At 36.6% G+C, this 13826-nt stretch overlaps 1 protein-coding gene across 1 annotated transcript; it reads left to right on the top strand.

Annotated features, from left to right (window-relative positions):
- On the top strand, positions 1–7159 carry LOC127162682 (uncharacterized). Its single transcript, XM_051105523.1, is given in 7 exon segments — positions 1–107; positions 1234–2175; positions 2288–3259; positions 5289–5939; positions 6486–6791; positions 6794–7029; positions 7103–7159. Coding segments are annotated over 7 exon segments (3183 nt in total). The 5' UTR covers positions 1–88.
- The last annotated feature ends 6667 nt before the right edge of the window (positions 7160–13826 follow it).

The raw sequence follows: 13826 nt of genomic DNA, 5'->3' as shown, positions 1-13826 counted from the left end.
CTGGTATTTTCTGAGGAAGTGTAGACATATTTCTTGTGTCAGGTTCACACAGATAAATACAGAGAGACTTTGAATGGCAAGAGACGTCATGGCATCAGCATATAAAGGTCAGTCTAAATTAGACAACCTAATGTAATATTCACAAAATATTTCATTAAGATACCATACTGAAAAAAAAAATAATTGAAAATATATAAAATAAATGAAAAAACAATGCTGTGCTTTCTGTTTCTGGTAGTTGACGGCATTAAGCCGAAATCAGAACGTAAATAGTGAAGGTAATCTTTAGTAGTATGTAGTGGCCATGTTACAACTTTCAAGTTCTACATTGCGTACACTAAGAATGTGAATGTCTCTTAATACCGTTTATAAAATATAGTATACAAGTTCTGAGTATCATGTTTAACACACTCTGTGGTGTTATCAAAACAATAGTGAGGTTGTGTCATCTGTATTCTTTGTCAAGTTGAATCGACAAGCTTAAACAAAATAAATGACACAGCTGCTCAAACTGCACACAGTGTCTGTATTTACACGTCAGTTCACACAATATTAACTCACCTGAAAAGCGAAAAATAACAATCCATTATATAATCTATTTAGAATTGACACTATTGATGTGTTGGTGTATTGTATTAGTGTTTACAGGGATGTCAAAGTTGGCTGCTCAGCAGCAGCTTGGAGATGGCTACTTGTTTCAAGTAATAAAGTGGTACAGTTAATACAGCCAGCAGCTGGCTAGATAACTAGTTAGTTGGTTGGGATAACTTGTTTTTCCCACATTTGTATGTGTATTTCTACCTGTTTTCTACTTCAGACGTAAGTGTTTTACCTTTGGTCTGACACACAATCTTTAAAACTAAAATATTTTTTTTTTTGTCAGTTAGTTAGTTAACAAGCAATGAGTTAGCTTTAGTTAGTCAGCTGGCTAGTTAACTAGTTAGCTTGTTAATTGGTTGTACAGTTTAACTAGTTCTTTGGTTGCATAGTGAATTAGCTTGGTAGTTTTAGCTAGTTATCAAGTAAGTTAAGTTTAATTATTTATTTAGGTAGATAATCCCTTCTGTGTGAACAATTTGCATTGGTGCTCAAGCCATAATGACATTTTGTACAACCACAAAAGCATCATCTTAGCACACATGTGAATAAATGTCTCTGGTGAAATAGCAGATAAATACCTGGGAATAAAAGCATCTAAAGCTCCAGTTAATTACATGATCTATTTGACTGTAGGTGATTTACAGAATCTAAGGATTGTGCTGCTGGGAGTCTCTGGTGCTGGAAAGAGTGCAATAGGAAATGCAATACTGGGTCAAGAGGCATTTAAAGAGAGCAGAACCAGAGAGAGTGAGAAACAGACAGGAAGAGTAGAAGAGAGAAACATCTCCATCATCGACACTCCAGGATTCTTCAACACTCAACTGACTGATGAAGAAAAGAACAATGAAATGATGAAGAGCATGTACCTCTGTTATCCTGGTCCTCATCTGTTCCTGCTCGTCATCAACCTGGAGACCTTCAGAGAGGAGCAGAGGAACATTGTGGAGCAAATTCAGGAGAACTATGGAGAAGAAGCTTTGAAGTTCACTATGATGCTATTTATTGGAAGAGAAAAAATTACAAATCGAAAGTGGAAGCTCCTCACAGAAAGTGTCAGGTTTCAGGATCTAGTCAGTCACTGCAGAGGACAATATCACACAATCAACAGTAAAAGTGACATTATTCCAAGTCACATCACAAAACTTCTAGAGAGGATTGATGAAATCATCAAACGGAATGTTGGCCAGCATTATGACATTCACATTTACTTAAGATTTCCAATAAAGCACAGAAAAGAAAAGATAAAACAAGACAAAGAAACAAAAGTTCATGAGACAAAACAAGAGCAAATACAAATAGTGCGGGAGACAATTCACACGCACAGTGTAAAGGAAAAGGGCAAAACAAATGTTGTGACTAAAAAGAAAGATTTTATTTCTCATGTGACAAAAATTCCACAAGAAAACAAGAATGATGATGAAAAAGAGGAGGTCAAACAATCGAGAAACTGCTTTGAACATAAGGGAGAAACAAATACAGTCAAGAAACCAGAAGAATACTGGACAATGAGCAGGACAAGAAAATGGGACCAGAAGGAACAACAGACAGAGCTAGACCAACATCCAACCCAAGCAGGTGAGAACAGGTTTATTACACTTTTCCCAAATATCATGACACCCTTCTGAAAACATAATTGAGTGCCTTATTTATTTATTTATTTATTTATTCTGCTCTGAAACTGTCTCAGAGTGCACAGAAACGAGGATTGTGATGGTGGGTAAAACTGGAGCTGGAAAGAGCGCAACAGGAAACACCATCCTGGGACAGAAGGTGTTTAAAGAAGAGTTATGTTCTGAATCTGTGACTAAGATATGCCAGCAACATCAGCAGAAGGTGAAAGGTCGAATCATCTCAGTAATCGACACTCCAGGACTGTCTGATACAAAAATCACTGAAGAACAACTGAAGAATGAATTACAAAGGTGTGTAGAAATGTCTGTCCCTGGTCCTCATGTGTTTCTGCTGGTCACCAGACTAGATGTAAGATTCACAGATGAGGAAAAAAACACAGTGAAATGGATCCAGGAGAACTTTGGAGAAGACGCTGCACGTTACACCATCATCCTCTTCACTAGAGGAGATCAGTTAAAAACATCCATAGAAGAGTTTCTGATTAATAACGAGCTGTTTAGAGAGCTAGTTGATCGGTGTAAAGGAGGTTATCATGTGTTCAATAACACAAAAGAAGACAATCGATCACAAGTCACTGAGCTGCTGGAGAAGATCGACAGAATGGTGGAGGAGAACAGAGGAGAGCATTACACAAATGAGATGTATGAGGAAGCTCAGAGGAAAATAGAGGAAGAAGAAAAGAGGAGAAGAGAAGAAGAGGAGAGAACAAAGTTTGAAGAGGAGGAAAAGATAAGGGAGGAGGAAAGATGTAGGCTGGTAAATAAAGCTAAAGATGCAGTCTTACTGGGAACAGGTATGGTTATGGGTGCAGGAGCGGCAGTTGCAGTTAGTGGAGGGACACTCAGTCCAGCTTTAATCACGGGAGCAGCAGCTGCAGGAGGTGCAGCTCTGACCTCTGCTGCTAAAGGAGCGACGTTATCTGAAGCTTTAATGGCAGGAGCAGTAGCTGCGGGAAATGCAGCAGTGAAATCTGTTACTGGTGGAGCATCACTGCCTGCAGCTTTAATGGGAGGGATGAGCAAGAAATGAGTTTCAGTTAAAGCAACTGTATTTCTTGAAATATCAGTTTTATAATCATTGTAATGCTACACTGAATTTTTATAAGCATTCTTTGCCACGCTATGTAAAAATGTACAATGAAACGATTCGACTGAATTCATGTTTAAAAATAAAACATAAAAATGCCACAACTTCAATGACCAAAAATTTTGCTCACTTACCAGAAATACAATACATGTGATATCTGGCAGTTGTGTGGACTTTCTCTGCTGCATTCAGTGCAGTTCATGCTTCCAGTTGTTGTTTCATTCTTGCAGAAGAAGCATTTGCACTAGGATCATTAATGTCTCTGAAGCGAGACAGACGACATGATGGGAAGTGTGCATTTATAACCCAACAGTTCTCAGAGGATTTATAGTATATTACAGTGGTATGGTATAGAGGATGACAGTGTTAAATTAATATAGGGCATTTTCTAAACCAGTTTGAGTTTTTTTCTTAATGGAATCCAAAAGGATACATTTTGATGATTATCCAAGCAACTATTCCATTTATCATAACTTAATGCATAAATATACGCTGCAGCCTATGGTTCTCTGAATTACTCCAAATACTGAGCAAACCTTGAGATTGCACATACTTAAGAGGCTTTGGCCAAAAACATAAGGCATGTTCTTGGAAGGTGTCAAATATTCAGCCAGTGGGTGGCGATGACTGATGTTTCTTATTTTATGTATTTTTTTATTTTTTTTAAGTATGAGGCAAAACTTTTAGTTTCTCTTATTTGGGTTTAGGCAGTCAGACAGAGAGACTCTAAACAACAAACGACGAAACTGCAAGAGACATAATGGCATCAGCACATAAAGGTTAGTCTGAAATAGCCTAATATGATACTCACACACAACAGATAGTTTAATACAATACACATAATTAAATTATACTGTGTTTTTTGGTGACTGGCAGGACTAAAGGATGGTAATCTTTATTAGTATTTAGTAGTCATGTTACAGCCTTCTGATTTAAAGCTGTTCCAGTACATTAAAAATTTCTCAGCTCTGGCCTTCAGTGTCCACTTTCCTGCAAAGTTTCACTACAGCCCTAATCAAACACACCTGAACAAGCTAATCTGGGCCTTTAGGATCACTAGAAAGTTACTGGCAGGTGAGCTTGATCAAGGTTGGTGCTAAACTCTGCCGGAAAGTGGACATCGAAGGCCAGAGTTGAGAACTCCTGCATTAATGAATAAAATAAAGTATGATGTTGCATATAATGATGGTGAAGGTACATCACTGCAAAATAATGCAATGATAACTAACTGAAAAGATTAAAGAAGAACAAGAAGAAGAAGAAGAAAAGTGTAGGAAGCTAGGTTTACTGGTCTCAGTTACACTAAAACCAACCAGCCACTTAGACTACTGATGTTTTTGGTGTAATGAACCTTCCAGTGCACCATCCTGATCTTAAAACTGTGGTGCTCCTAATAATTTCAAAGGATTCTTGAAAAAAAACGTGATAAAGCAAAAGTGATACTTATATGCAACAATCACAAAGCATAATAGAACACATCGGACTGGTAGATGCTGTTCATCCTTTTGACCACCAGATGGCCACAACATACACCTTGAATCAATGAAAGAAACAGGATAATGCATATAATACGCACAGCACTGTGAGTTGCGAAAAAAAATAGAATGTAAAACTAAACTGATGTTAGTTGGTTAGTTTACAAGTTATCCCTTCTGTGAATACTAATGCAGGTAAATGTTATAAAGCACTAAGCTGATTTATAACATTTACCTGCATTAGTATTTACATTCATTAGTAAAAGTTATACAGCACTGGTTGGATGTTGACAGTTAATAAGTTTCTTTAGTGTGCCTATCCATTCTGTGAACAACGACACAGGTAAATGTTATAAAACGGGCATATGAACATTTTGCTTAAACTGTTTCAAGATACAAAGCACAACACAGTGACTATAATGAAACTGCAAAGGATGACTATATCACAGAACATTTCTAAATCACCAAGAGCTCAAGATAATAACTGTTTCACAGGTAATTCACGTGATCTGAGGATTGTGCTGCTGGGAGTCTCCGGTGCTGGAAAGAGTGCGATAGGAAATACAATACTGGGTCGAAATGCATTTAAAGAGAGCAGAACCAGAGAGAGTGAGAAACAGAGAGGAAGAGTAGAAGACAGAAACATATCCATCATCGACACTCCAGGATTCGTCAGCACTCATTTGACTGATGAAGAGCTGCAGGAGCAGATGATGAAGAGTCTGCATCTCTCAGATCCTTGTCCTCATGCGTTCCTGGTCGTCATCAACCTGGAGATCTTCAGAGAGGACGAGAGGAACATTGTGGAAAAGATTCAGGCGATCTTTGGAGTTCAAGCTATGAGGTTCACAGTGGTGTTATTTACTGGAAAAGAAAAAATGCCAAACAGAGAATGGATGGTCTTTAAATTTAGTAGGAAATTTCAAGATCTAGTCAACCACTGCAGGAATAATTATCATGTGATCAACAGTAAAACAGCAATTGATCCAACTCACATTGCAAAGCTTCTAGAGAGCATTGATGAAATCAAACAGAATGTTGACCAGCATTACAATGAGATGTATTTTAAGTATCTAATGAAGCACAGAAAAGAAAAGAAAAAACAAGAGGAAGCAAAGGAGGAGAGAAAAAAGAACAAGAGGGATGGCAAAAAATACCCAAAATACCCATTGTAATGCAAAAGAGCACAACAAATGTTGTGCCTAAAAAAAAGTTTCAGTTCTCAAGGAAAACAAATAGACAAAACTCAAGTACATGAAGACAGACGATCTAGAGACTAACAAGAAAACAAGAAGGATGAACAAGAGGTGGTCAAACTTCAGTAAAATCACTGAGAAGCTCATTTGAAAAAACTGAATGCTGGAACATGAGCGTAACAGGAAAATGGGACCAGAAGAAACAACAGGCAGAGACACACCAACATCCAACCCAAGCAGGTGAGAACAATTTTATCACACTTCACCTAAATGTCATAACACATTTCTTGACAACTAAATTATTGTCTTATTTTTTCTGTGGTAAAGTCCAAGGCTCAGTCTTAGAGTTCATACAGAACAGACACATAAAACCTGGCAAATGCACAGATCTAAGGATCAGGTGGGGAAAACTGGAGCTGGAAAGAGCGCAACAGGAAACACCATCCTGGGGCAAAAGGTGTTTAAAGAAGAGTTATCTCCTGTATCTGTGACTAAGATATGCCAGCAACATCAGCAGAAGATACAAAGTCAAAACATCTCGGTGATCGACACTCCAGGACTGATACAAAAATCAGTCAAGTCCAAATGAAGAATGAATTCATGAAGTGTGTCAGCATGTCTGCTCCTGGTACTCACGCCTTTCTGCTGGTCATCAGGCTGGATGTCATATTCACAGATGAGGAGAATAACACAGTGAAATTCTTTCAGAAGAACTTTGGAGAAGATGCTGCACGTTACACCATTGTTCTGTTCACTCGAGGAGATCAGTTAAAAACATCCATAGAGCAGTTTCTGGCAAAAAAAATGAGCAGATTAATGAGCTAGTTAGACAGTGTAAAGGCGGTTATCATGTTTTCAATAACACAGATCAAGATGATCGATCGCAGGTCACTGAACTGATAGAGAAGATAGACAGAATGGTGAATGGAAGAGGGCATTACACAGATCAGATGTACAAGGAAGCTCAGAGGAAAATAGAGGAAGAAGAGAAGAAGCAGAGAGAGGAAGAGGAGAGAAAAAAGCTGGAAGAGGAGGAAGATGTAAGGAAGGATGAAAGAATGAAGATCTTAAACAAGGTTAAAGATGTGGTCTTAGTAGTAGTATGTATTGCAGGAGCAGCTGTTGGAGGAAGAGCGTTGGCTGGTGGAGGGACACTACGTGCAGCTTTAATCCCGGTAGCAGTACTTATTCTTCTCGGTTTGGTCTCATTTGAAGCTTTAATCCTAGGAGCAGTCATTTTTGGGGTTGTAGCAATGTTCTTTGCAATAGGCGGAGTTTCTATTGTACCTGCACCTTTAGTTCTTTTAGTTGAAAGAGGAATAGCAAAAGTTCTTAATAAAATACAATTCACAGTTTCACTTAAAGATTCCAAGAGGAAGAAAAAATACAACTAAACAGTTACAATTACTACAAATCAGAGTAGATAACTGTGGTTTTATTGTACTAGCTCCAGCTTTATGAATGTTATGTTAAGTATGCACAGTATAATTATGTTGCTCCATAAAATTCAAACACATGATTAGATAAAGTAAAAATCGTGTTATTTTATATTATTCTATTAAGAACTTTTTTATGTACTATGTTGAGAAAAGATGGGAATCCAAAAACAAATATCCAGCAGGTTAAGTCAGTTCGCTTTGTAAAGTGATTTTCACACAATGTACATTGTTTCAAAGCAGCTTTACAGAAAATCAGGGATACCTGCTGGTCAAAACTCAAAGACCAAACATGTATAGGTCTTTCTATAATTGTGGGTACATCTCATGTCTGTGAAGTATATTTTGAATATTTTTTTTTTAGAATTGTAACCGGGTGATGGTTAAGGGGGATTAAACTTATTACAAAGGTAATGATCACAGAGGTGCAGACAAAAGAAGTAAAAGGTTCTTTAAGAAAACCGTAGGTGACGTCATCGCTTATGCGTACGAGTAAGCGTGAGCATGCAAATTAGGAAGTCACCGAGTGATGCTGCATGTGTGTGCGATCGTGGTGTGTTTAAGTGTAACCTGATATCATTCAGTTGGATGTTGACGCAGGATTGAAGTTGAAGTGCGAGTGTGGCTGAGCTAGCGCACTGCATGTACCGTTGAGGCTGTTTACATAGAAGAAACTGGTATATTAGAGAGTATACTAAGAAACACAAGGAGAAAAGTGAGTACAATTTAAAATCTACAGTTATTTCAGATGTGTTTTGAGGATACTTTTGGTTTCTAACTGTTTGTGCAGTTTGTGCATGTTGTGTTTTCTTTTTGTTTAGAGTGCCACTACCGTATTATTGTTATTAATACTAGTGGTTTACTATCTGCGTTGATCTGATTTATTGCACGCAAGAAACGACAGCAAATTGTACTAAATAATATTGTTGTTTTGGGTTTTCAGCCCCAGGTGTTTAAAAAAGAAAATAAACAGAACCTCCTAACAAATTATAAGGAATAAATACAGACCCCATCTCTATTTGTTGGTCCTGTGTGTTATTTTCCTGTGGCCACAGAATTATAAAGCCCCTATAAAGCCCCATAATTATAATGCCCCCTATACTACTATATGTTAAAGAAAGCCATATCTTTTGTTCAAAAATGATGTTCATATCATATACAACCCTGGTATTCATGTATATGTCTGATATTGTAAAGCTGCTCATTCTACTCTGCATTTAAGCATGAAAATTACTTCAAATATAAATTAATTTCATAGTTTTGCCTTCAGTTAGATTAGGTTATCAAGACATTTGGGTGTTGCTCTTTAAAAATATTAGTGCTTATTGTGATATAACTTGTTTTATTTGTGTCCAAAAAAAAAAAAAAAAAGAAAACTTTTGTTACCTAAAAACTAAGTTACCCACTAGAACAACTTTATTTTATGCACATATTTCTACAGATCTTTATTTATATAGCTCTTTATACAATATAGATTTCAATAGGTTTCAAAGCAGCTATATAAGGTCATGTTTGGGTTTTTAGGAAACAGGAACATCTTTTTTCTCACATTGTCAAATTCTAAATGTACCTCTAATTATAGAATGACTGGTGTAATGACCTTTTTAAACACGTTCATGAAAGTGTAGTTTATTTTGCCACAGACATGCTTAAAATGTCGCCAGTCAGTTTCTAATATTCAGCAAAACACATGATGGCCGTAAAAAGTAGAATACACTAACATAATTACAACATTGAGCTCAAACTTAATCGCAGTACTGTCTTAATAAGGGTGCTAAATGTCTAGCAGTCTTGTGTCTAAATATAGGTCTGTGCCACAGTGAGTGTATTAATAGTTGTAGTTTAAATATCTGTGCAGCAAAAACAGAAGAGGGTGCAGGCAGTTTGTTAGAAACACTGGTAAAAAGCAAAACAGAAGTGCTGCACCGCCTGCTCAAACATCTGGACGCGCAGTGTTTGTTTTTAGACTGGTTACTGAAGTAAACAATTATCAGCGACACTAGAACGAGAGACACAAGTGAAAGCTTCGAAGTTGATATAGATCTGATAAAAGATCAACAGGAATGGCAGATCCGTGTCTTCAAATGAATATCATTGAGACTGCTGGAGCTTTAAGCGCCATTGGGATTCCAGTGCTTTTACTGGGAGTCAGTTTTGCATTCGCTTACGGTGCACTAGAGGAAAACGGCCTTTCGCTGGTGTTTAGGGAGCTTCAGTGCATTGGCGTCTTCCGAGGCAGCTTGGCTGCGATTGCATTAGCGGCTCTCGGGAGGATGGCGGCGGCTGTGTGGATGGTGTCGCTGCCGGCGCTTTAGCAGTAGCTGCTGGGGTGACTGTATCTGCGTTTATGTCAGCAATTTTAGCCGCATTAATAGCCCGAAGTAGAAGGGCAAGACTGGACACAGCCGTAGACAATTTCATCACCCTCATGATCCCTACAGCAGCCTGTGGTTTTCTATTTGGGATAGGAATGTCACTGTTGTTTGGGCAAAGAAACAGAAATAGAGGAATGGATGAGAATGAAGACACCGAGGTGAATAGCGAGGAAGAATACGAGAGAGAACGAAAGAAAAGACGACACAAAAATAAAAGAAAAACAACAGTGACTTTAAAGAACTCAATTTAGAGATATTGTCTGATTTTCTCTGGTCATGTGTATTTTTAAGTGTGAACACAATATGGCACTACACTACACTAGATGACAATCTTGAAGGCGGGTTTTCTCAAACCAAGACATTTAAATTTTGCTTTCCACCGCTCACTTCTAATTAAATATGCAAACTACAGTGCTTCAAATGCATAATTAAGCATAAATATTTTGGTTGTTTTATTCACAGTTTCTTCAAATTATGTTCAACTTTCACAAAACAATTAACCATTCAATCAAAACACACATCACATATACAAACCTAGACACATAATTATTGAATAACATGACATTATTTGAGCACATGCTTATCATGCTTTTTGTTTCTGGTATTGACAGCACTAAATCATAAAACAGAGTAAAAGGGAAGGTAATTTTGTTCAAGTCCAAAGTGTGATGTTGCCATAACAAAGAAAACCTTGTAGCTCAACTGGTAAAGGCATTGTGCTAATGCAAGGTTGTGGGTTAGAAAGTAACAAATACTGGCAAAATGAGTTCCTTCTGTGAAATTACCTGCTTAATGCATTAATTAAATGGACATGTTGTCCATCTCCACACTGTAAAAAATAACAAACACAATTTGTTGAGTCAGCTTAAAATAATTAGTTACCCTGCTGCCTTAAAATTTTAAGTTCAGTCAACTAAAATAAGTTTAGTCAACTTGAAATGTTAAGTAATAAGTAACAACTTTGTTAGTTGTACTAAGTAACAACTTTGATATTTGTGTTTGCTAAACTTAACAGACGGATAAGTAACTCAGCTGCCTTAAAATTTTAAGTTGATTCAACTCAAATATCTAAGTTGTCACTTAGTAAAATTTAACATTTCAAGTTGAATAAACTTTTGAGTTGACTGAACCTAAAATTTTAAGGCAGCCAGGTTACATTAATGAAGTGAGAGTTTAACTCGTGTAACCTGTAAAATGAATTACTGTGCGAGTTTAATATTGTTTTTATTTACCAAGGGTGTTTAGGAACATTATTATTTGAGTGGTTTATCTGCCACCCTTGAGCTATATTGTTGGCTAACAGCTAGCTAACTTCTGTTTGGTTAACAGTACATTACTGGATTCTTATGTATCTAATCTGCATGAATTGACATGCAGTTCTTTCTTTGTGTTCCCCTATACCAGGGGTGCTCAACCCTGGTCCTGGAGATCGACTTTCCTGCAGAGTTCAGCTCCAACCCTGACCAAACACACCTGAACTAGCTAATTAGGATCTCATGGAGCGCTTTTGATAATTACAGACAGGTGGGTTTGATTAGGGTTGGAACTAAACTCTGCAGGAAAGTCAATCTCCAGGAACAGGGTTGGGCACCCCTGCCCTATACTGTCAGACCCCTTGCACCGTTCTGTGTTGGTTTTGCCCTTGTCACACCCCCGTTGGACTGTTATGTTGGTTTTTCCCTTGTGTCCTTATATGGTTTTCCTGTTCCGTTTCTTGTTAAGGCTTTATTGGTTAATTACCCACACCTGTCCGTGTATCGTTTGCACCCCTTTATAAGTTGTATTCAGTTCAATGTTTGTTGTCGGACCTTGTTGTAAGTTTGGTGTGTGTTGTCCTGCTGTTCCTGTTTACCCTGGTTTTTGGTTTGTATTAAAGACAGTTTACTATATTTTTGTCTTCGTTTGTCTCTATCTGACGCAACCGTGACGTATACAAGCTTTTTGATGATGGCATTTATTTTTAATAATTATAATAAAAAAAGTACATTTATACCTAAAATATGATGCCTATAATGTTCTTCTCCCACAACATAAGTGTTTATTTATACATGTAAAATATAGTTGATTTTATCATTTATAAAGGGAGTTATGTCTCTTAAAAGGGCATTATTGTTTGAGGATCTCTCTCACACACACACAATGAGACTTTTAAGATCAAGTGACTAGCAATAAAATAGTTTCAGGAAAGCTGCACATTTGCAGGCAATAAACATTCACATACTTCCTCTGCTGCTCTATATCTTCAACATTGTTTATTATTTGTTTAGTAACACATTTAAAGTAGTAGTAACATCATTAAAACAGTACAGGAGAACCCAAATCTGACATGAACAAAAGCAAAATGCAATTCACAATTTGAAACTAAATTTTTATAGTTTAGTTTTATATGTAAAATACATCTGAAGAACTTCAGATATATATGGAGACACTGTAAAAACCTGAAAAACCAGAGCCCAAAATGTCAGATTCATTTTAAAAGCTTGGAGATCAAAGACATTCTCTGTCAAAATTGCCTCTGACATCCCTCTCTAAAAGTCACATATTGTCAAAATAAGAATAGGACCTCAGTGAAAACATCCAGATTACACTTGTAAATTAATTGATGTCTGACCTCATTATTGAGAATTGAATTTATTGAAAATAAAAATGTATGGAATAACATAGATAAATATAAATCAATATTGAATCGATGGCTGCAGAGGGATCTTTCAATCTTTGGGAGAGTTCTTTTGTCTAAAATGGATAGTTTGTCCAGACTCATCTACCCAGCCTTTTCTTTACCCATATCATCAAGAATGATTAAAGCAGTAAATAAGATGAATTTTAAATTTATCTGGAGGAATAAATGTCAATACATACGAAAGGACGATATGGTTAAAAAGCATGAAGATGGGGGGTGTAAATGCTATTGATTTTGATATTATGAATGGTGTACTGAAATTAAAATGGTTAAAATCATTCATCGGTAATGACCACTCTTTTTGGTTTATTATCCCCAGTGCAATTTTTAAGAAGCTGGGGGGAATACATTTCTTTTTACGTTGTGATTTTGAGTGTACTTTGTTACCAGTGAAGCTTTCTAACTTCCATCAGCAAGTGCTGCTTTATTGGAAATTATTGTTTAAGCATAACTTTACACCTCATAACACTCCAGTTTGGAATAATAGATACATTAAGCTCGGCAGAAAGTCTGTTTATTTTGAGGAATGGAAATCCAAAGGGATTCGGGCTATTGCCCATTTTTTGGATGATAATGGAAATTTGTTACTGCATAGTGAGTTTTGCGAGAAATTCCAACTACAGTGTACTGTTAATATTTATAATAGAATGATTAGAACCATTCCAGTTGCTTTGAGATTAATGGTTAAAGAAGATATTGTTCACTCACAAGTTTCCCAAGAATTGAGGCAGCTTTCCTTAGAAGGTTTTGATTTTTGTGAGAAAAAATGCACCAATAAGATTATTAGAAATTGTATCTTACAGGCTTATTATCCAAACCCAATTAAAAGGGAATACGTGCTTAAAGATTTTGACACGCTTGAAATTAAAAAAATTAGAAAAATGTATCTGTCTTTCCCCCTTCCTCCAAAAGCTAAAGAGGTGAGCTTCAAGATTCTAAATGAGATTTACCCTACTAACGAATTTTTAAGATTGAAATTTAATTTTGATGTAAATAACTGTGTTTTTTGTGAAACCAGTATTGAAAATTTAGATCATGTTTTCTTTTTGTGTGATAAGGTACAACCTTTTTGGAGAGAATTGCAAAACTGGTTATGTACTAGGGTTGTCGAATTTTCACCACTCGATGTGTTAAGGTAGTCAGGTTTGGTATTTTTCTTGAAAACAAAGACTTTGAATTTGTTATTAATGTCCTGTTATGTTTTGGAAAGTTTTTTATTCACAAGTGCAGATGGTTTAAATCTATACCTAACTTTATTCAGTGGCGGAATGAGGTAAAACTCTTATACAAATCTTTAAAATTTGTTAAGAATAAGAAAGCCCTTAAATTGATTTCTCTCATGGATC

Source organism: Labeo rohita, chromosome 1 (genome assembly GCF_022985175.1).
Source record: "Labeo rohita strain BAU-BD-2019 chromosome 1, IGBB_LRoh.1.0, whole genome shotgun sequence".
In the NCBI taxonomy this organism is placed as follows: Eukaryota; Metazoa; Chordata; class Actinopteri; order Cypriniformes; family Cyprinidae; genus Labeo; species Labeo rohita.
The sequence above is the reverse complement of the archived record's forward strand: the minus strand, read 5'-3'. Positions and strand labels throughout refer to the sequence as shown.